Raw genomic sequence first — 25,204 nt, 5'->3', positions numbered from 1 at the left:
TATTGCTTCACACAAATTCCACATTCTTTTTGTTGTTTTAATTATGACACTGCCTTCCAATTTGGGGCATTTAAAGTCTTATGTAGATGTGCAGACATTTTTTCTTCATGTTTCAAATCATGTTTGGACATTATCTATCGCTCTGTCAATAAGTTAAGCATCAAAGAGATGTTCTTTTGTCATGATTTTGTGGGGACTGGAGCCTTCTTTCTGCATTCACAATTTTTGAAAAATTCCAGTTTTCCTGTTATGCAGAATTGCCCTATTTAATTGAATGCATATTTTATTATAGACACACAATGAATCCATGTACTTTACCATAAAATCCTTTTCCTCAGAGAAATCCACTAAGTCCTATCAGAAATGGCTACATGCATTCCTGTTAGATTGTTTCCGCTAACTATAAGAAACTGATAGGAAAAATACAAACTTGTTTCCTATATGATTGTGTTAAAATGTCTCACACAGTAAAAATGCAGAAAAACAAACACACGAAGAAAACAAAAGAAAAAAGAATAAAAGCCATACATTTCTATAAATTACAGAAGATATTAAATAGCCATGCTTAATATCTACTTTACAATGTCTACTCTGGGAATTATTTTGAAAAGTGGGTGGACAGGGGGTAAAGGTCTTGGTAATTAAACCTACAAATGGATATAAACCACAGCTTGCTTAACAAAATTCTTCTTAATTTTCATACATGTATACAATGAAATATGATCATATACTGCCCTCTTCCAGCTCTACCCTTATCTTCCTAACAATTCTCATTCCTAACTTCATATTTTATTTATTATGTAGCCTCCTAATTTCCATTAGTGCTGCCCATAAGTGCATGGCATGGGAGTCCCTGGAACCTGTGAAAGTCATTTAGACATAGCACTAATCCTAGAGAAATTTTGGTGTTAGACAGCTATGATTGCTAATTTTGCTTGTGAAGATGACTAGATGATGTGATTGTAAGGGCATTTCCAGAAAAAATTAATAAAGAGGGAAATGCCTCTGAAATGAAGTCACTATCCCATGAGCTGAGATCCCAGACTGAATGACAAAGAAGAAGAGAGAAGACAGTGGGGCACAAGAATTCTCCTTTCTCTCCTGTAGCACTGAGATATGACTGAACAATTGCTTCACACTCCCGCCACCATAGGACCACCTACTGCCATGGTCACCCCATCAGGACAGACTGATAACTTCAAGCTGTGAGTCAGAAATCAATCTCTCTTCCTAAGATTCTAGTCAGATATTTCATCATGGTGACAAGGAAAGTATCCAAGATCTTTACAAAAACTCCAAAGCTCTTTACAATGAAAATTTCTGTTCATAAATTAAGTACTAATTACTTAATTTTCATAGGAAAAAAGTATTAAAAAGCACGACGATGAGTTAAGAATTTCTCTTGCTTCATGGCAACAACAATAGTGTGGGGGGTTGGTGACTGTATATGGGAGGGATCCCTAGGTGGGGTGGTCTCTGGATAACCTTTTCTTCAGTCTCTGTTCCAGTTTTTATCTTTACCTTTCCTTTTGACAGGAACATTTCTGGGTTAAAAATTTTGAGATGGGTGTGTGGCCCCAATCCTCAATTGGTGGCTGTGCCCATCTACTGGAGGTGGTCTCTACAGATTTCTCCCCTTTGTTGGGTATTCCAGCTAAAGTCATTGCCATTGGTCCTGGGAAACTCATTTCGTTGGAGTCTGGGACTTTCTAGTGCCTAGACCCCAGTTCCCTACCCCCCACTACTACATGTTTCTATTCAATTTTCTGACCCTCTGTACTTCTCTCCTATTCCTTCCAATACCTGATCCTGCCCCCCTTTTCCCTCCCCTGCCTCACTTCCTCCCAGGTTCCTCAACTCCCTCTACCTCCTGTGATTATTTTGTTTCCCATTCTATGTAGGATTGAAGCATCCACACTTTGGTCTTCCTTCTTCTTAAGCTCCATATGGTTTGTGGGTTATATCATGGATATTCTGAGCTTTTGGGCTAATATCCACTTATCAGTGAGTACATACCATGTGTGTTCTTTTGTGTCTGGGTTATTTTATCAGGATGATATATTCTAGTTCCATTCATTTGCCTGCAACTTTCATGATGTCCTTGTTTTTTTTTTTAATAGCTGAGTAGTACCCCATTGTATAAATGCTATTGCTAGTGTCAAGAAGTGTTTGTTGAAAGGACCCTAATATGGCTGTTCCCTGAGTATTTCTACCAGCACCTGTCCAATACAGATGCAGTTACTCAAAGCTAACCATTGGACTGAGTCCACGGGCCCTAAATGAAAAGCTAGAGGAAGGACTGAAGGAGCTGAAGGGGATTTGCAACCCCATATGAAGAACAATATCAGCTAAGTGAACCACCCAGAGCTCCGAGGGACTAAACCATCAATCAAAGAATGGATGGGTTCATGACTCCAGATACATATATGGCAGAGGATGGCTTTATCAGACATCAGTGGGAGGGGAGGGAGGCTTGATGCCCCAGCATAGGGGGATGCTAGAGGGGTGAGGCTGGAGTGGGTGAGTGTGTGGGAGAGAGCACCCTTATAGAGGAGGAGAGAGGGGATGGGATGAGGAATTTATGGATGGGAAACCAGGAAAGAGGATATCATTTGAAATATTAATGAATAAAATGATTAATAATAATAATAAATAATGAAGTTCTTTTGCTCCTCTTGTGCCTCTACATAGTTAACATCATGATAAGTACATGGCTGGCTTATGTATACCATATACTGCCTTTTGTCTATATTATTCTGAAATAACAATCCTCTTTTCTGGCTCATTTGGTATAGTTCAATAACCTGAATATAGCACATTGTAAATCAGCTGTGTCTTCTGATGGAAAGATTATGAAGAATTGAATAAATCAGCAAACTGGCAAAGGCTAGATTGTGTCTGTGGTGAAAAGGAGTAGTCTTTGTTCAGTGAACTAAATAATCTGTCGGTGGACCATTATCAGCTTCAAATTTGAACAGTGCTTGCCTCCAAATCTTTGGAAAAATAGTTTAAGAAAATTTTGAGGATGTCTGCATACATGTGATAATTAGAATAAGACTTAATACTATAGTTACATAAATATTTAGGAAATAATAAGATATTTTAGTAACATAATGAGAATTCAATTTTTTGCTATTCAGTTTAGATACACACCTAAAGACACAGCTAACATGATTTGGAATAAACAGCATTAACATGGGATGTATCTTGCATAGCTTTACCAAGGAATTCTTAGATTTGTTTATACAAAGTTGATAACTAGAGAAATAATTTATACAACCTGTAAATCATAAGAAACACTTTCCAAAACTGTTACCACATCCTGCAGATATTTACAGTTTCTTAACCACACATTTGCAAGAGGAAATCTGATTGCTTGAAAATGTATTAAAGTTTATGTTATCCATGATCATCAAAATGCATTTACAGATCTGCCACCCGTTAGCACAGTCACAGCCACAGCCACAGCCACAACCACATTCTCAGTCACAGCAGGATGATCACAGATTGATATCCATCTAATCTATAATGATAAAAATCTTCTAGAAACAGACTGGCTAAAGGATCACTTGCAAATAGCATACAAAGATCACTTCACAAATTTCATGCAATAGTGATCAAGCTGAACCCTATAAAGCTAGTAATAAGCTAGTACTGTAACATGAATCGTTACCTAGAGACCATGAGCACAAACACTTGGAATCCATGCCATACATATAGAAACAGAGACATACATACCAAAAGAATACAATACAACACAATACAATACAATACAATACAATACAATACAATACAATACAATACAATACAAAACAAAACAAAACAAAACAAAACAAAACAAAACAAAACAAAATCCCCCACTGTGTCTTATGCCTGTCAGTCTTCTTGTTGTAGCCCTCTACTGTTTTTCATAAGGACAGTCACCAGCATGCTTTGAAAGCTTTGAAAGCTAATGAAAATATGCAGAGTTCACCAGAGACTGAAATTAGGGAATAGAATTTAGAACCCTTGAGGACCCAAGAGTGCCAAATGAATGAGCATGTTACAGGCAATGGAAAGCTGATATGACTGACTAACCTGAGATGCACACCATATCCTTTGATCAAGGACCTCGTATAGAGGACATTGTAGTAAAATGAGTGCAATTATCAGCCCTGGTGAAAGGCTTTACCCACAATGCACCAGGATTCAGGCAAGACAGGCTTCAGATTGAAGGCTTTAGACTGGAAAACTGTGCTTCATTAGACTACAGGCCGTATGTTTATTTTAAATGTGTGCAAAATACATTCTGTTGCCACTTCAGAGAGTGGACGGCATGCACATGCTCCTGTAATATGTTGATACTCCTGGTAAATGGAGAACAGACCTGCATTGGTTTTTATCATCTTATTCTTTTGGAGCTCCAGTTGACCACTGTATTTGTAAGTCCAATATTTGCCTGAATTTCTGTGATAATCAGTTAAGGGCTAAAAGAGCCAGAATCCATTTACAGTGTTCCATCTTTCTACGTTAGCTGCTTATTGGCCATACAATTATATTAGTTGTGAAAAATCCAAAGATAAATTTTGACATATTTACTGGCATGATCACTGTCACAGTCAACTTTCCCCAGTACCTTCACAAGTATAATTCATTTTCTGGGGCAAAATGTGCACTTCTCTTATTACAAAGCAGTGGCGCTTCTAAACTTGGTTATGAGAACATAGTGTGCAAGCTTTATTTGCTGCAATCGTATCATTCCCTTCTCAAATCTTTCACTTGTTGCCTTCTCATTAAATTATCTGTCTGGAGTGTTCTGAAGTTTGGGGCTTATATAGAAACAATAAGGAATGGGAAGTCAACAGGGAAACAGAAGGAATCACACAAGAGAAATAAACTCCAACAACATAAATTCACTTGCTATTGAGCAGGTTTTTCCGAATGATTGCCAGAGTGTTTTCCTTTAACCCTGCACTTACTGACCTGTTTGCATGTACTTCACAGATTCTAGATTCTCAAACAAAGAAATGAAGGTAAATGATTTCTTTGCCTTTTTTGCCATCTCTTCTCCAATACTGAACAGATTCCCCAGATGCCAACAGAAAGACAAATTGAAGTCAGATGAGTATGGGTGAGTCAGAGTTGGTTATATAGCTCACTAATCTTATAAAGCTTTGCTTGTTGGTTTTTTTTTAAGATGATGGACAAGTTGGAACCTATAAGGGATAAATAAAGTTAAACTGTAAGCGCTAGTGGCCTAAAGAGAGATAGATACATTCTGAGTTGCTGGAGGCTGGTGTTCATGCAGCAAGCCACATGTTTTTAGCCATGCAAACAAGTTTGGTGTACCCATTAGCAACTTACGTGCTTGGTCACACATAGCTGATAGATACACACATAGGCAGGAAGTACATCGGGATGTATGCTGATCCCCAGTTGGATGGCAGTGGAAAGTACCTTAGCCTCATTAGGGTTTGCTTTTAAGAGCACCCTATTGACCTAAATTTGGGGTCATTTCTCCAGGAATCCCAGGTATGGACCTGATTAGTGTCCATTTAGTTGGATAGTTTTGGAACTGGTTTTTCTCCTCCGAGTTTTCAGATTAACAAACCAACAGAAGCTTCCATCCTGCACGATATTTCTAGTTGTGTAAAGTCATAGTTTTCAACATAGCAATGCATTCGTGTTTACATACATGCACATATAAAGAGCCAGCTGCAGATATATGCGGAAAAGGAAAAACTTACGAGAAAGTCTTCAAAGACTTCCTTGAGTTCTTCATGACCATGCCTTTCAGCAATATACAGCAGGTCTGAACCATCCGCAGCCTTCATTCTAGCTGCCCTCATTGCTCCTGAACACTGCAGCAGATGAAGAGCCAGATTCTTTAAGCCAAATTTTGCGGCACAGTGAAGAAGTGTTGGGAGTTCTGTGGTGTGAGTACCTGGAGACAGACAAAATACCAAGATTGAATATTTCCTTATCTCTGCACTGCCATGAGACAGTTATACACAATCTAATTTGAAAGTCACACTCAGAAAGCTGAGCAGAACTTCAGTAAATACAAGAAAACAACAGTGGCTGTTGCAATGCAGACTCTCTTCCCTACTTCCTTCAAATAAATACAAATAACTCGCTAGCATTTATTCCCCCATCTTCATTGTGGAGCAGTCTAAAATTACTGTAAGAATTTTACCTTTCACATTTCAAACAGTGTACTAGGCCCTTTATGATATGAAATAAGTCAAAGTCTGACATTTTATAAGGTAAGAGTTTTATGGACAATCACTGACAATATTTAAAGTTGGTACCAACTTTCAATAAAATATTCTCTTGAAAACATGTAATATATAAATTCCTATATACTTGCAATGATTTTCATTATAGATTTTTTTTCTGTAGTTAAAATAGGTCAAAGTTAATAAATACAGATATCTACCTGGTGATGTCAAAATTCCCTTATGCCTTGATCAGCTCATCCCTGACTACAGTAGAAAAAATCTACTAACAGTGCCATCTCCTTTGAGCCCATGTCTTATCATGGCTCCTGCATCCTGCCATTCAGGTAGGTTAAGTCCCTATTAATTCAGTTTTAGCATTTTATGAAATAAATATATATTCATTATAGGAATGTATGCATCTTTTAACATCAACAAATTCTCTCAGTATCTTCAAGTTAATGTATTATGATGTACCCCCAAATAAAGAACTTCCTTGGAAGTCAATTTTCACACAGCAGAAGTGTGGGCATCATTGTCTAATGGCTCTTTTCTGTATTGTGGGAATGTGTCCAGTATCAAAGAATGGAGCCTGATCAAGTTTTGTACTAATACCTCCATTGCATTATGGGCCTTTTTCCTCTATCATCATCATCCTGGTTAGTTTTATGTCAACTTGACACAAACTAGTATCATTAAAAGAGAAGGAAGCTCTATTGAGAAATAAACCTCTATAAGATCAGGCTGTAAGCAAGCTTATGTGACTTTATTTCAACTCAGTGATGTGGGAATGTGTCTTCCATTGTGGGTGAGACTACACTTGGGCTAGTGGATCTAGCTTCTACAAGAAAGCAGGCTGAGCAAGCTATGGGAAGCAGCCAGTAAGAAGTACCCCTCCATGGACTCTGCATCAGCCCCTGACTCCAAGTTCCTGTCCTGTTTGTGTTCCAATCCTGACTTTCTTTGATGATGAATAGTGATATAGAAATGTAAGCCAAATAAAGCCTTTCTTCTCCAAGTTGCTTTAGTCATGGTGTTTCATCACAGCAATTGTAACCCTAAGACAATCATTTTGAGGATTCAACCCTAGACCACATTATCAGTAATATTGTTGCTTAAAGTTGCTTATGTCTCTATTTCTATCAGTGTTTTTTACAGCATAATCTGTATTTAAAACAGAAGTGATCATACTCAATGAATTTGGGCAACTGTGCACAACCCTGTAACAATCACCTAAATGAGTACATTTATCATCACAAAAGTGCCCTCACGTGCAAGTCTAGCAATTCCCAATATTAAAGGCAGTTACATCCTAATTTTTATAAAATTCTCAAGGTATTTTGTATCTCATGTGAGTGAGTTATACTTTCTGCATTCTTATGCAACAAAGTCTTTGGTTTCTGCCCTTCAATCATTTTCCTGGGTAGAATATATTTTCCCAACATTTCTCAATTCCTTATCTCCAGAGACTATACTATTAAAACTTGGTTTTAGTGTTTCTTGTTTTTAGTGTTTAGTATTTTTATTAACTTATTTTCTTTCTGAGCTTTTCAAGACTTATTGAATCTGCTGCTTGTTTCCCCACATCAATTTAGGATCACTTTTTGCTTGAAATAGTTTTCCTGCCTCATTCTTTCTTGCCTTCACTGGGAAATTGAGTACATAAATGCTAGATTAACTCAATAAAATCAGCTAAAGCTTGAAGCAGAGATACGGCAAATGAATACAGAGAAGAGTTTTCTGTCTTTCTGCAGTTTTCTGTAGATTCAAAGAGTTTGCTTTGGTTTTTTTTTAGTTGAAATAATATATTTTGATCTGTTTTTAAATTCACTGATTCCTTTCTTTCTCTGTTGTTTCTATTACTAATGCTATCTAAACCTGTCTGTCTGTCTCTCCGTCTGTCTATCTGTTGGGGATTGCCCTGGTACTGTTTGTATTTCCATGTAAATTCTGCTTCGCCAAGAGGGGCTGCCCCGATGAGGAGTGGATCACATACTCTTGTGATTTTATGTCATCCTTCTCGCTATTTTAACTGGTCAAACAAAGGCTAGATCCTATGATTGGACCACGGGAAGGAAAGGTGGGGCTGGAGGTTTTTATAGAAGGGGAACAGATGAAAGAGGGGAGGTGGAGGAAGAGACAGAAGAGAGGAAGAGGCGGTAGAAGGAAGATCGAGCAAAATCACATGGCCTGGAGAAGCGGCAAGTAACAAGGGATCTCATAGCTGGGGAACAGAGTAATATAGTGGTAAATCTGCCCAATCTAGTCGTGCAGCTTATACATATTATAACTGAGTTGCATGGTTTTTTGCATAGGCTTATTGGGGTTGGAGATTTACTGCAACATCTATCTATCATCTATCTCAACTATATATCATCTGTATGTCTATCATTGTTTATCATCTGTCTATTATCTATCTCATCTATTTATCACTACATTTATCATTGTCTGTCTCCCATCTGTCTGTCTGTCTGTCTATTTATCCATTGATTCATTCAGACAGAACTTACTATATAGTCCTGGCTAGATTGTAACTCACCATGTAGACAAGGCTAACTCAAACTCATGGAGAACTCTCTGCCTCTGCATCCTAAGTGCTGAATTAAAGGTATGTGTTATCATGTCTGACAGTGCATTTAATTTTACGCAGTTTTGAGAGGAGTTTTCTTTACTATATTTTCCATTTCACTGATGAAAATTCTCCTTTTATGTCTCCACATCAACTCTCTCAGTAGGTTCTGTAGAATGATCACTGTGGTTATTTAAACAGCCATAACTGACAAGTTCAGCATTAGGAGCATTTCCATGATGGTTCCTTTGGGATGCTATTTCCTTGACTAAGGAGAGCTCCCATTCTTCCTTCCCACACATCTTGCAATATTACTGCATTGCAATACTTGCATGGTACTAAAGGACTGAAATAATCAATATATATCCTACAATTGAACACACACATTTTAGAAAGCCAAGTCCACTCTGGTGGTTGAGAGAAATTAATCTGTAGAGTGAGCAGAGTGTGTTTTTCTGAGCCAAGGGTTTACTCAGGCTCAGATGATCACGGACTTCAAATACACTGATGGTCAGATCACAGCTTCGTCTTCAGCAGAGAGTGAAGGCTGAGCCCTGGTGAGCTACCAGCTTTTCTGTGGCCACTGCTTGGCTCCTTCAGGTTTGTGATTTGCCCTGGGATTCCTTCCCACCCAAATCTCTTTAATCAGGACCTCTGCAGGGCACTTAGATAACATGCGCAGCTACAGCCATTATAGTTTGGAATTGCTTTATCCCAGCTTTCACATGCTCTGTATTTATATTCTGACTGCTGTTGCTTTAGATATGGCCAAATATTCTTGCAAGATTTGTCTCTGCAACTGTCTAAGTCAATATTCTATCGTGGTGATCAGACATCGTGGCCATGTCAACTTATAAAGGAAAATACTTAATTGGGGTTGGCTTACAGTTTCAGAGGTTTAATCCTTTAATATCATGGTGGGAAGCAGGGTGGGTAACAGGCTCGAAAGTGCTGGAAAGGTAGCTGAGAATTCTACATCTGGATCTCCAGGCAGCAGCAAGAGATTAAGACTCTGGGCCTGGCTTGAGCATTTTGAAACATTAAAGCCCACCCCCAATAGGTGAAGAGACTGAGGGAAAGGCAGTCCAGTGATTGGTACAACTTCAGATCTATGTTAAGGGGAGGCTCCAAGGCCTGACACTGTTACTGATGCTATGGGCATGCTTACAGACAGGAGCCTAGCATGGCTGTCTTTCTGAGAGGCCCAACAAGCAGCTGACTGAGACAGAAGCAGATAGTTATACCCAATTATTGGACTGAATTCAGGATCTCTGTGGTTGAATTAGGGAAAGGCTGGAAGAAGTTGAGGAGGAGGGCGACGTCATAGGAAGACCAGCAGTCTCAACTAACCGAAACCTTGAGATCTCTCAGACAGTGAGCCACCAACCAGGCAGTATACAGGAGCTGGTCTGAGGCCCTCACACATATACAACAGAAGACTGACTGGTCTGGCCTCAGTGGGAGATGTGCCTCACCCTCGAGAGACTTGAGGCCCCAGGGAGTGGGGAAGCCTGGAAGGGATTGGGGGTACAACCTCTTGGAGACAGTGGAGAGGAGGAATGAAATGTGGAAGTATGAAAGAGGGGACTGGGAGGCGGACAACAGGTGGACTGTAAAAAAGAAAAGGTAATGAAAAAAGAAAGAAAGAACAGAAAAGCATAATAAACAAAGCTCAAGGTAGTTTATAGTCCCAGGACTAATGAAGCCATGGATCTCAAGACTTTACTAAGCCTAATTGTATTATAAATACTGATCCTTATACCCACATCACAGTTGTTTCTCTTTGAAAGAGACAAAAAAAAAACCCAATTATGAATACTACAAGGAGTTAAATGCAAAGAACGACTGATTATGGATTGGATATACCTACAACACAACTACTGCAGTCAAGGCTCAGAAAAAAAAAATCAGGAAAGAGGGGGTTTAATGATAATAAGAGCCAAAGGACCAGAATATCTGCTGAAAGAATGTGTCTTCTAGAAATGCTCGGGGAGCTGCACTCATGATTCTTCAACAATAAGGCTGCCAAAACGAGACCTAAACAAGCACACTATCAATAGACATGCCAGCATGATGGAAGAAATTACACAGGGCCCCACCCCTTGACAAAGAGCTAGAGGCAACTAAGAAATGCTGAGCCAGAGAGAAATTAGTCTTCCTCAGGAATGAGACCCCTAGTTGGTTATTCAGTACCATGTGACCAGCCTTGAAACCATATACAGACAAGTAACACTATAAGGACACAGTAAGCTGCATTTATATTTTATACAGACATGTGTATAACAGCAATAATTAAAGGGAAAGGGAGGAAACAAATTAGAAGGAGCTATGGGAGACGTGGGAAGGTGAAAGGGAAGAGAGGAGATGGTGTCATTATATTTTAAATTACACTAGCTGGTATGAGGCCCCCAACACGTATACATCGGAAGCCTGCCTGCTTTGGCCTCAGTGAGAGAAGAATCTAACCCTGGAGAGACTTAAGCCCCCCCCCCCTGTGGGGGGGGGGCGTCTGGTGGGGTGGGAGGGAGGGGGACATCCTCTTGAAGATGGAGGAGGAATAGGATGAGGAACTGTAAGAGGGTGGACTGGGAGGGTGATAATGACTGGGCTGTAAAGAAATATTAAAGAATGATAATAAAAAATCAATTAAAAGTGATGATTTGTGAGGTGTATACTTACTCTCTCTGTGCATGGGAAGTGTAAGCAGGAGGAACAGGAGTTGCAGGTCCTCCTTGACTCCATATGGAATTGGAGACCAGCCTCCAGCACACAAGACCCTCTCTCGAAACACAAAACTAATGGCAATACCCACCAATAAAGAAACCGTGAGTTCTGAATTGCTTATTCTTAGTAGCATTAAGAGGAAAGTTGTATATCCTAATTGGTGGAGGGGTTCTATTAATCTTTGCTCTTATTTAGCCATTTTCTTACACTAACAGCATGTAATTAATATTTATAATATTCTTAGATAAAAATAATAGATTTCTTCAAAAAATACAAGAACCTACTAAAGTATGGTTAGTTTTCAGTACATAAATTTTGTTCAGTTTTGTTTTTAAGAAAGGGTCTCATGTAGTGTTGAGATTACTTGCAAGTATTGCCGTGCCACACAAACTTTAATACCTAATCAAGATTTCTTGTGAGTGTGTGCTATTGTCAAGGAATGCACTTAGAAAGCTACAAGTCACAGTAAGATATGGCAAAATCACTGGGTCCCATCTACCCCACCTAGAGAACCATCAGCTCTTAGATCTATCAGCCAATGAAGATGTCTGGGGGAATCTTTGGAAAGACCATTTAATCAGACATGTCTTTTACAAGTTAAAGTAAACAGAGGAGGAAATTGAGTCATGGATGTTCTGTACAGAGTGCTTAAACTGTCTAAGATAATCCCTAAAAATGATAGCCAAGAATGAGATTGGCATATTCAAACCAGAGCTTTTAAAAGCTTAACCTAGCTAAATAGAATGAAAAATGGAATGGAACGTGTCCAGGTATAAAATACAAGAATTAATTTAAAATTTGACAGTGAGGAGAGTATGAGAACTGGCAGTGCAAGACATGTAAGCCTTTCGTTCTCACAAATTACTCTCTTGGATATTAAGCTTTCATTCATATGGAGGGAGAGGCCAGGTGGCCACTTTCAGACAAAACAATGAGTCACATGAAGAAGAGCTTAAAAGACAGGTGATGCACATTTTAATCCCAGCTCAACCAGTAAATCTTTGCCTCTTAAAAATATTCCTTCAACCCTCTGTACCTCAACCTCTCTATTTCTAAAAGTAGAGGGTTAGAAGTGAGGATTATAATAGCTCTAATATTATTCTACTTTATGCTAAACATGTTAGGGTGGGGAGTTTTCTCTGGGTGTTAAATACAAAGAAGTAGGAAAAGGGGCTGGGGAGATGGTATAATTGGTGAAGAATTGACCACACAGGCAGGAGGACCAGAGTTTAAATCCCTAGCAAACCTAGCACATTCAGAAGCAAAAAAAAAAGTAGGAGAAGGGTTTTGAGGTAAAGGAATGGAGATAGCACAAAGGGCAAGTGTGATATAATGGAGGGCTTTTAAAAACATCAGTGTATGAAATAGTCTATACAATAAATGCTGATAAAATATAAGCTAAACAATAAAAATCATTTGTCAACTTCCAACTTTATATCTACAGTGTGTTTACTATAGAAGGATAAAAACCAGGAGAACCAGGAACAGCAGAAGTCTGAAAGCAGACATGACGGTTGAGATCATGAGTGACAACTGAGGACCATGCCTTACAGGGGGATTGCTATGCTTATTTCCCCAAATGGGTATCACAGAAGTCCATGTGTGGCATGAAGCAGTGAATGAGTGTGTAAGGTCGGGGTGTTTGAGTTCACTAACAAGGAGTGTTTAGTATATATTTCCAGCCTTTTGTTGTCTAGAACCTGAGATATACTTACAATATTAAATGACTAATGTAGTAAAAATAAGCAAGGCCATGAAGAAATCTGGACAGTCTTAGACATATTAAAGGTCCTGGGAAGAATTTGACATGGCTTTCAGAAGGCTTCCTATATAATACCAAGATTAAATGAAAATGTAATATGACAATGGTTATGAAACAGCTAAGGTTAGGCTGGCTTGCAGAATTAAGTGCATATCTTCAGTCCTAGCATGCCTACAGTGAAATGGGAGACAGAGGAAAGAAAACTCAGGAATCCCGAGCTCAGCTAATCCAGTGTATGTAGTGATGGACAACAAAAAGATCTAGCTTTAACAGGGTGGAAGATGAAGGTGCTACCAAAGGTTGTTCTGAAACATCTACACACACACCATAGAAGGCACAAACTCACACTTGCAGGCATGCACACACACACACACACACACACACACACACACACCATTCAAACATCATATATACCAAAAATTTTAAAAAGTGTATTTCATAAATCTATGTCTATTAATATATAGAGTTCATATTTATTACATATGTTTCTTACATAGACCTAGTCTGTCTGTCTATCTACATAGAGTAATTTTAATCCAGCAACATTAGCTCTCTGGCAAGGGTTCACATCCAGAAACCTTCTAGGTCTATGTGATCTGGCTGGAATACAGACATGCTCTTAGTACACACCTTTAATCCTAAACAATGAAGGTAAAGTTAGTTTGTAGAAGGAAGCAGTCATGTTTGAAAGTGATGCCTAATTGATAGTCAGACAAAATGACACATCAGAGAAAGACTTGACAGGATGAGTCAGAGATAGGATACACCCAACTCTTATGAGAACAAATGGGAACGAGGGCTGACTTAAGAGCACTCGAGAGTGAATCAGGCATGGAGTGCTCTCCATACCTGAACTGCTGATCAGTGAGTGCAGATCAGTTGAATTTAGGCAATGTAGTGGAGCTGCAGTTGAGTAGAGTTTGTGTAGTTTGTGCAGTACAGGTCAGCAGAGGCCATTAAAGCCAGACCATAAGGAGCCAGAAGATTAGAACAAATTGAAAGATTGAGTTTGAGACCAAGCAGAGTGATTCAGTGAGAAGCTGAGAAGAACCAGTTTGAATCAGTCAGTTTAGAGAAGAGTTTGAGCCAAAATAGCTGAGTTGAGCCAGTTAGCCAGAGTTCAGAAATATCTAGAAAGGGTGAGCTTATTCGGCAATAAGCCTCTGAGATGACAATTAAATCTGGCAAATAAAAGTTATTTATATATACTTATACCTCTCTATCTATCTACATTTATTTATCTATTAATATATTTATCTATATATCATCCATCTATCATTTTTCAGTCTATCTACTTATCAATCTATTTTTAAATCGTTTATCATTAATCTATCAACTATCTCTCATCTCTCTATATGTATCTATCTCTCTACTTGTCATCTATCTATCTATCTATCTATCTACCTCACCTATATGTCATCCACATACCCACCCATCCATCTATCTGCCCATGTAGGGAAGTAAGGAATACCAAAGAAAGGTAAGTGTGGTATTGTGCACACCATTACCTATCAGAATGAGATAAAAGATGAATCCTATGACTTTCTGCCTCTTTCTTATTCAAATAAAGCAGTTTGAGTGTTCACAGTTTTAGATCTTTTAGAACAGTTTAGAACTCTGAGAACAGTTTATCTTTTCAAGAAGTGAAAGGAGGCGTTCAGCTGTCTGGGCATGCCAGGGTTTGTAAAAGAAATTTCAGTCTGAGCAACATTGCCTTACAACTACAGATAAAGAGGCTTCTTAGTTATTGGCGTATGCAGGACACGAATACAATGTGTGTTTCATTGCATTTGTTTTATCTTCTGTTTGTCTAGTTGAAGTTAACCTAAGTATTCATTTTCTTTACTAAAATGGAGAGTAGAGAGTTTGTTTCTGTTGCTAAGAGCTGGTGTATGTTTCCTTTCCTGACTCTGACATACCTATAGATGCTTATTACTTTTGACCCTAATAAACCTGTACTTTTGGTGCTGGATTTATAGAAGCAGAAGAGAGAGACTCAGTACACAGGGAGGTCACTGCAGCACCTTCAGAAGGCACGAGGGCCAGAACATCCCTCTGTTCTAGCAGATGCCAAGAGAAGAGGAAGAAGACAAACTAAAAGGCAAAAAGCATGAGATCTAAATATTTGATTTACTTCAACAAAATAAAAACCCATTCTTATATTTGAAGCTCCAATGTGTTTGTATCCATTTCCATGGATGATGATTTATAGTTTTCGGTTGCCACTGATGAATGAATAATTCTAGGAAATTTGTACTAAGTACTAGAAATTTAAAGGGGGGGGGCATAGAGCTTCATCCTAAAGGGTGATATTTGCCATAGGATGAAATGGGTACTTTGAAGGCAATCATGGTACATGAAATGAAAATCATCATTTTGTCAAATTGGAAGATACAGTAAAATGAATAAAGTTATTTCAAATATATTACATATTAAAATGGTGTGTATAATAAGTCAACATTGTTATCTTGCTATAACATTTTCCTCCAAATGTGGGAACAATTCCCCATATCTCCTCTCTTTAGCTCCTCCTTGCTGTTGTGACTCCTAACATTCTGGAAGTATCTCCCATAGCATACACGGTCACAATGTGTTTGTTGCTGCAGTGTAGAACTGACCTGTTGTGTATCCTGCACTCTGGGATGGACATCCTCTATACACAGTTACTGTGACCCTACAGGACTTGCTACCAGTCTCCTCATCTGGGAATGCCACTTTACCTCAGGACCACAGAGACATGCATGTCTGTGGGATTTCAGGATACTCTCTTTTACTCTTATACTGAAACATGTAGCTTCCAGGATGTTTATAGGACCAAGTCTTGTTTCTGGATTGATGGCTCCTCCTTCTCTTTATAATGCATTTTCTACTGCTGTATACCAGAACCTACTGAGTACAGTAAAGCCCTTTCATGTGTAGTTTGTTGTTACAAACTCTGAAACTGAACCATTGAACTCAGGGATGGTAACTGGATTTGGGAATACCAGGGTACCCAAGGAACTGAGGTACACTCATGCTTGTGTGAGGGATTTCTTCACAGACTTTCTTTAGTGTCCTCAGCCCAACTGACCATGGGCTACAAGTCAGCAATTGGAGTTCTCTGTATTTGTGCAAACAATGAGATGGTGGATCTTTCAAAACAAACATGTTTAGCTTTCAAGAAAAAGTTGTTACAAGACCTCGTGCCACAAAAGACATACAAGTTCATTTTATACCCACAAATTCTGGGACTTTCAGATGTAAGTTCAGTGTTGCTTCTTGGCAATTTTCAGCAAGTACTAATACAATAGTGCAAGGAAAAGCTCTGGGAAGCAGAGTCAGTCTCACTGCCATCATTGAAACCCCTGTTATTGAGGTAGAAACAGAAAAGAAAGGTGTTCTGGATTTTGATAACTTGACCTATGAAGGCTGGAAAACTCTCCCACCAGAGTTAAATAGGACACATGTGACTGTGCCCATCAGTCTGTTTATTAATGCTATTGATAGTGGGAATTTTCTTCAAGCAACCCAATCTAGCCAAAGACAAACGTATGAAGAGAAAATATTGGACAAAGAGAAAAAAGTTGTATAGCTAGTGAGGTCTACACATCAAGAAAAGTGACTGGGTTGGGTCAGCTGCTACTCAAAGGATGAAGCAGATGGCTCAAACAGTCTCATCTGAAGACCTATTAAGTTGCTCCCATGAGTCCTAGAAGGGCCAAATGCTTTCCTGACAGTTGTGATGGAACCCTTTAAAGCATCTACAACTCAGGATGCAGCAAATGAAATATTAGGACAGCAAGAATCAAATAAATTATGATGAGCTTTAGATTCACTAACAGACTGTAGTAAAAGAATATGGCTTAAATTAAAATGAAGCTTTTATTTCAAATTCCAATCACCTTTCAGTGAAAGGAGCCATATGTCTTGATATATATGAGTTTGTCTTGTAATTGAGAGTCCTGTTAAGTCACTTTCTGTACTTTCTTCTGAAGATTTGGAACACTTATGTCTGCCAGTAAAGTTGTGCCTGAGAGCAAGGCTTCAAGAGACCTTCTAAGACAAAGTAGGTCACTGGAGAAGTATAGTGAGAATTTTGGTATCTTAAAAAACACAGTCCTGAGGTGTCCTCAGTTGGGCCCTTGAATCCAACTTGGGAGGGAGAAGAAAGTAGTCATAAGTGGGGAGAGAGGGAGGGACATGGGAGGAAAAGGAGATTCAGGTAGGAGGGGAGAGGGGGACCTGAACTGTTATGGGGTAGGGGAAAATGACTGAAGTCTTGAGGGCTAGCAGAAAGAATGGAAACAGGCAACCTTGGGAGGTAGGATGTGTGTGAGGGGGAACACTCCAGAATGCACCAGAGACCTGGGAGGTGAGAGACTCTCAGGAATCAAAGGGAGGGACCTTAAATGAAATGTCTGACAGTAGGGAGAGGGAATTTACAGAGCCCAGTCCAGGAGGAAAACAGGACATCAAGTTAGGGAGGGGTTGCCATTCCAGAGTCAAAACTCTGACCCATAATTGTTCCTGTCTGAAAGAACTGCAGGGATGGAAATGGAGAGGAGCCTGAGGAAAAGAAGGTCCAGTGACAGGCCCAAAGTAAGGTCCAGCTCAAGGGGAGGTCTCAAGGTCTGACACTATTACTGAGGCTATGGAATGCTCACAAAAAGAGACCTGTCATGACCACACTCCAGAAGATCCAACAGGCAGCTCAAAGAATCAGATGTAGATATTTGCACCCAAGCAATGATCAGAAGTTGCTGACTCCTGAGGTTGAATTGGGGAAAGGCTAGAAGAAGCTGAGGAGGAGGACCAGCAGTCTCAATTAACCTGGACTCTGGTGATCTCTCAAACACTCGACCATCAACCAGGCAGCATACACCAGTTGATATGAGGCCACCAACGCATACACAGCAGAGGACCGCTGGGTCTGGGTTCAGTCAAAGAAGATGCACCTAATCCTCTAGAGACTGAAGAACCCAGGGAGTTTCGAGGTCTGGTTGAGTAATGGGTGGGGGATGGAGACATCCTCATTGAGACAGAGGTGGGAGGTGGGGAGGAGGTATGGGATGTGGAACAGTTGGAAGATGGACAGGGTGGATGAGGGGAATAAAATCTGTAGTGTAAATAAATAAAATAGATGACAAAAACAAAAAAGAACCCCCCCCCCAGATTTTGTTATATGTGTTTGTATAATGTGTTTGCCAGGTATAGGATATGTGGATACTTCATATTGTTCACAGTGGCAGACTATTTGCCTCCTGGGTGGGCTGTCAGGTGTATGGTTCTGCCAGATGAAGATAGTTTAATTCTAGGGACTCAAGAGGGGGTATAAAAAATCCAGAGCTCCAAGAGAGGAGGTGTGGTTGTTCCTCCTACTGGTTCCTGTTCCTACTAGTTTGTCAAGTGGTTGAGAGAAAAGAGACAAGAAGTTGGAGATGTCCTGAAGAGACCAAGATTGGATTTGCCAGAAGGAACTCAATAACCCAAATCAACAAGAAGTAGTCTAAAAGGAACTTAAAAGTCCCTTTCCCCACTAACCTTCTTTCTCTCCTCCCTGGAGTGTTGGAAGGGATTAGGGTGCAATAAGGGTTGGAAGAACAGTAGATGTACAAGGACCCCATAAAGTAGTAATATACATATACCTACAGAGAAGCCTGACCCTCAGAGCAGCAAATGTCAGTGTGTTGATATGATGTTCTGCATCCTGAAGAACAAGATTCAAGAGGCATAGACTATGATGGAAACAAGATAAATGTTTAAATGGATCGTTTCCCTGTTCAAAGGATGAATTTGCCTCTTCCTGCTGATGGAGTTTTCAGAAGTTCTTAAGGCAAGAGTGAACTCTGTGGATTTTTCTGGTCCCAGCTTTTAGGCTCTTTATGACACTAAGAGGACTGCACAGAGGCTTTTCAGTATTACTGTACTGTCTCTGGCCACATGTGGCAAGATTATCATTAGCTCAAGATTTATTCCAGCCACTCTCAGTTCATCAAACACTAGGCAGGAAAATGACATGTGCACTGAAGTGATGAAGAGATGCACACTAGAGCAAGGACTCTGCTGATGACAGCCACAGGATATAGCTTGTCCCTGTAATCCAGAGGCCAGTAGGTTGCACTACAGACAGCAGTATCACAGAACTTACACTCCAAAAGCCCACCTGGAAATGTTTGCAGCAAGGTAAAGTGTCCGAATATGGTGAAGAAGAACACTACACTTTCAGCTTTCTTCTCAAAGGGATTAGAGATCAGATTTCAGATATATTTAAGCATATCTGAACAAAATTTAAACTATGTTCTTTGAAAAATTGTAGTTATAATAAAAATATGCACACATCCCCCCTTCTCCAAATAATAATAATAATAATAATAATGAAGAGCTAGGCTTCTTGTAAGTGACTGGCTCCTAACATCACTTCTGAATTGTGGAGATTAAATGGTAACACAGGAACCCCGTGAGAAATTAAGTTAACATATGTAAAGCATTTCATCTCCTGTTTGGTGCAGTTAAACACAAGTCACAGGAGCTGGCTGTGAATAGGAATAGCATTTGTTCTTGCAGTTTTGTTTTCTCTTCCCTTCTTGTTCCCTTCTCTTCCTAGAGGGAGAGAGAAGGTTGTTACTTACTGGGCTTAAATGAGCCAGCTTGCATTTCTTGGTGGGTCTATCAGTCTGGGATAAATAATGTCTTTTCTTTTTCCCCCTAAACTAACTGCCACTTTGACAATCAGCTAAATTATATTTCTTCCTGTCCATAACTCAGAATACCCTGTATTACATAGACTGTAGCAGTACTATGAAAAACATAAGGGGATGAAGGAATTGTGAACAGCTGGAAGTGGTTCAGAAGTACAAGTGGCTGAGAGCTACTGAACAGTTGCAACAATTGCACTGGCCCAGCCTTTCCATCACCCAGCTGCATCCAGACTTTCTGGTGATGGACAAACCAGGTGTATTCACATATAAATCAGAAACCAAGTGGCAGATCCTGAAAGTGATCCTGACTCCCAGTGCTGCTCTTTGGAAGTCTTGGCTTTAGTATCTTATAAAGCTGCTCAGTGTAAATTTTTACATCAGTTTCCCAGTCCACAGTGATCTATCCACATACTAGCAAGTCCCAAATAAATCCAGGACTCTCCTGAGTTTGTTTGAAATGTTTCTTGTTCTCCTCCGAGTGAGAACTGTTTCCTTTTGGAACATTTTTTTTTCTTTCCAGGAGAAAAATCATTTATAAGTCAATAGAAGAGCATTACAAAGAGAAAGTTGACACAGATTTAACCTCTTCTGTACATCTACCTTATTGTTACATGGGTGCAGCTTTGTCTACTGAGGGTAAAGCATAAAACTGAATGTCAAATGAGGAAGTGTGCTATCTAGACAATTGTGAAATAACTAAGATTGGCTTGAAATAAAAAGCAAGAGTTACATTAGTGATGACTCTTTATTATTTTCCTGTGCAGTCTTCTTTTAAAGGGGAATTTTAGGAAATTCTAGGTTCAGTTTCCTCACTCTTCTTTCATGAATAAAATGCCGAGTCATCACTAATGTAACTCTTGCTTTTTAATAAACACAGATGTCTATAGGTCATCCTATGACTTATAGGTATGTCTGTGTTGAACACATTTTCAGTCTCTCATGGGTACATTCTCCTCACAATGCTCTGGTCTTCTCTTTATCTTAGCTAAAATATAAAGAAACAAACAATATATCTTTAATAATGAAACATTTCACCGATGAGATGGAGACCTGTTCTGGGAAACACACTCACGGTTATACCTGCTTTGATGTTTGCCTAACATTCAAATATGTTTAGTGTCTTACTCAAAAGAAGTGTTTTCCCCTTAGTATTCTTAAGATTAATACTATATAAAGAAGGGCATCTCAAACCTTTTGATCAATTCACCATGAACATGATGAGAGACAGGTGTGGGGTCTTTAAGAGGAGGTGTTTTGAAAATAGCATGGAAATAGAACTTCAGTGTCAGGAAGATAAGTTGTCTTGTTGCTAAACAACATGTCCCAAAAAACATTTAGGAGAAAGGGGTTTAGTTTAACTTACAGTTTAGTTTATGATCAAGGGGAACCAAGGTGGCAACTCAAGGCAGGAACTGAAGCAGAGATCACAGAGAAATATGACTTGCAGGCTTGTTTCTCTGGATTCACAGCCTGGCTTTTTATGCAATCTAGGACCACCTGCCCAGGTGGCACCACTCATATGAATCATGATTCAAGCCCCATCGATTTGTCTACAGGCTAATCTGATGGAGGCAGTTTCTTAACTGAGGTTCCTTCTTCCCAGGTGACTATTTTATGTCAAGTTGAGCAAAACTCAGTGGCACCTGGACTGAATCACATTCACATCTATCTTGTTATTTTATTGTGTTTATTGTATTACATTCATTTGTATTTCATACAGGAATTATTGTGTCATAAGTTTTATAGCACCTAATTTCCTAAGTATACTCAGCAATAAATCTGGATGAATTATGTTATCAATTGTCTTCTTTTTTTCAGCCTTTTGAAAAAAAAGTTACCTTATAAAATGTTTCATTTTAATTAAATGTTTTAATTAGATAATTTTCATCAAATTCTAGTAATGGATTCCCAACTTGCATTAGCTACCATCTTTATAACTTTTTCAAAGACAGACTAATAGATTTTCTTTGTCAAGAGAGACTGTGAGGATAGATTGGTTTTCTGGTATGTTTTTAAATACCTTCAGGCAGGTAAATGTGTCTGTCCTTGGGATAACCTGGGAGTATAACCACTGATGATGCCCAGTGTCCTCACTAATTTGTGTTGAGCACGGCTTAGGCCTGTTGCATCACAAAAGTTCTGCAGGCAATTAAAGTATTCAGCCCTTGATACTTAAGCGAGGCCTGGGGGTTATTAGCACCATCTTAATCTATGTTTATTAGAAAGATGTTGAAGACAATCTTAGACACACATTTAAAAGTTGTGATTCCACCCATTAAATATTCTCCATCAAAGAGCATATCGGCCCAACACTATTCTACCCTTTCTCACTAATCTAGTTGCCTTTATTTATGAATGAAATACCCTGATTACCAGAAGGAGAAAAGATTTTGGTTGGCCTTGATTTAAAGAGACAGGGAAAGACTGGGATTCTCCATTCCCACTGAAGCAGATGTGGCACTTACCCTAAAACCTCCCCCTCGGCCTGATCTGCAAAGCCTCAGCTGCCTTTCAACATCAGCAATTTGGGAACTAAGGCTTTAACCCAGGATGTCTGAAGAACATTTCAGATACAAACTGGAACACACATGAACCCAAAAATTCTCACTCTTTTAATTTTATTTAGAATTCTCCTATGAAATGAAAGACCTAAGGCATTCTTCCCCATCTCCATGACCCAACTTCATAAATCTAAACGAAGGTAACACTGAAAGAGTTTATTCCAGTTCCATCTTCACATTTGTGCACACACTTTCACTCATCTAGAATTCTGCTTTCCTTTCTCTCTCATCATTGCGACTCATCCTTTGTTGCCTAAAGTCCTATCTCTGAAGCAGACAATGAAAATTAATGTACATTTTTTCCCTTCTAATGCCATAGGCCAAAAAGTGTGCTGCATTGTTTAGATAATACCTGCATATTATCTTGTTTTATTATAAGTATCTTGAATTTAAAAAAAATAATGCTATATTCCTTTTCTGTCCTAATTTGGTACCTTATTTTGTAAGAGAATTACATAATTAATCCTTTTCACTACTCTTACATTTTAAAAAGACTGTATGTCTCTGGTGTTTCCCTGTAATAGATCCTATGATTATTCCACCATTCACACATTTAGCTGCTTCACAATCAGCTGGGCTTTGGGATTCTTCTTGGTGCAGCCTTGAAGCCTGAATGGCTCATACTAAATCTGTTTAAGGAGCATAGACACCAGCCAGAAAATGCCTTATCCTTTACATGTTAGTATGCAAATGGTACACTTCTCATATTGCTTAGCCCTGTTCCTGCCTCAGTCACCACTGCATCTGTCTTATATCTCAGTGCTTTACAGATGCTGGATAGTAAGTGAATTAGAAACATTATTTCATTAAACTAAGCAGGAACAAAAGTTCCTAATTATTCCTATTTCTAAAATAGACCATGAAGTCACAGTAATATTTGGCTATAGAACTTTAATAGGTCGCTCTTATATATCTTCATATTTTTGTATTTTGTATCATACAAAAATAACTAATAATTATAGAAAATATCCATAAAGAGGCCAGTGTGATGACTCAGAAACTCGTGTTACTCATACATGGAGCAACACCTTGAAACCTCAGTGCCTTTCTTGAGATCCAATGGGAAAGAAGAAAATTGATACCCACAAGTTGTCATCTGATTTCCACACATCATACCCACACATGTACAAATAAGAAGATTTAGAATTTTTTTAAACAAGGAGACCCCCATTTTGTGAAATAAAAAACCCACAATTACTTAAAATTTACAATTCACATATAACTGCAACAAACATCAGGGAAAACCATCTATTTACATACTACTATGCATGTCTGTTATTCAATATCAAAATAATAAAGCCAGCAAGTCAATCATGATTAAATTAATTTCTGATTGTCACATTAATATGTGTGTCAAAATTTACATAACCATTGATTTTAGAATATTAAGTTATTTCAGTTTGGGGCATTTATAAACAGTGATGTTATAAATAAAATTCATCACATATGTCTTTATTCAAACATATGCTTATAATAAACATTAGGAGGTAAGACCACTAGTTTTAGAAACTACCCACAGTTGTCCAACATGGGATAAGTACATGGAACCATAATGTTTGAACTACTGGGGTTGACACAATAGATCAGTAGATAAAGTGCTTTGTGGGCAAAGCTGGGCTACAAGTTCAGTCCCCTATGTAAAGGTAGATGGAGAGAACTGACTGCTCAAAGTTTTCTTCTGCCTCCTGCGTGTGTGTTCATGCTTACATTCACATATATACACCACACATGCATGCATGGGCATGAGTGTGCATAGTGCATGCGTGTGCATACACAGCTATATACTAATAAGGCATATTTAAATTTTGTTCTACTTTAGTATGTCTTCAAGAGCAAGGGGTTATATAAAACAATAAGCTGCTCCTTTGGCTTTATCATTTCTTAAGTGGTTGCAGAGATTGGAATATAATAAAATGAATGATACCACTGAAAAATACTCACGTTCCTTTTGAGGGTAAGTTTCAGCTTGGAGATGTTTGAATTCATAATATGGTATCTCACGCTTGAATATAGATGCAAGAACATTATCAAGTTCTTCGATGCTTTTCTGTTTTCAAATGAAAAGGAAATTTTAAATTAGCCAAGAGGATGCTTGTGTTTCAGTGAATGGCTAATGCACTAATGCACACATAGGTAGTACTAACTAGACTAATGGGTTATAAATAAGAAAGACATGATGTTAGGAGTGGGACATTTTGGGGGAACATGAGAACTGGAGATGGGAATGGGGGGTATAGGTGGAAACAGGAAAAAAAGACAAACAAAAAGTTGGCAAACTCCCAAAATTAGGGAGTTAAGTAGTTAGTAGCATCATGATTCCAAGTTATGCTTCCATCCTCTCACATTTATACCTACAGATTAGTGATGCCCCTAGTCTCCATGAGTGATATCTTTTAGTTCAGTGGGGGATAGTTGGTACAGAAGCCCATAACTGGCCAAAATCCTGAGAAAAGTGGATGCTGGAATTCTGAGGCTTAAATGAGACAGCTCTATGCCCAGTCCAAAGGCTCAGGAAACATCCCAGAATAAGAAGCCTGGAAGATGTGCAGCTGAAAGATGCTTTCTGGATATGACATAGCTGCTGAACTCAGGAAACCACTGCAGCTATGGGGATCTGCACAAGATTGATCAAGTCAACATTTCGTCATGGATGGGGAAGGGGTCCACGAGGTCCCACTTCTCCATGATAGACTACTGGAAGTTAACAGTTGTTG

The 25,204-nt window shown here is 38.9% G+C and overlaps 1 protein-coding gene across 1 annotated transcript in view; it reads right to left on the bottom strand.

The window, feature by feature from the left end:
* Bank1 (B cell scaffold protein with ankyrin repeats 1) overlaps positions 1-25,204 on the bottom strand; it is a 288,847-nt gene that overhangs the window by 158,873 nt on the left and 104,770 nt on the right. The window contains exons 6-7 of the mRNA XM_021158677.2: positions 24,432-24,537; positions 5,727-5,923 (exon numbers count right to left, since the gene is read on the bottom strand). Coding sequence (XP_021014336.2) covers positions 5,727-5,923; positions 24,432-24,537 — 303 coding nt within the window. The remainder of the gene's footprint in view (positions 1-5,726; positions 5,924-24,431; positions 24,538-25,204) is intronic.

The sequence above is a fragment of the Mus caroli genome, unplaced genomic scaffold (assembly GCF_978045245.1).
Source record: "Mus caroli unplaced genomic scaffold, Mus_caroli_1 scaffold_3, whole genome shotgun sequence".
NCBI classification, from domain to species: domain Eukaryota; kingdom Metazoa; phylum Chordata; class Mammalia; order Rodentia; family Muridae; genus Mus; species Mus caroli.
Note: the sequence above shows the minus strand (reverse complement) of the source record. Positions and strands in the feature narration are given on the sequence as shown.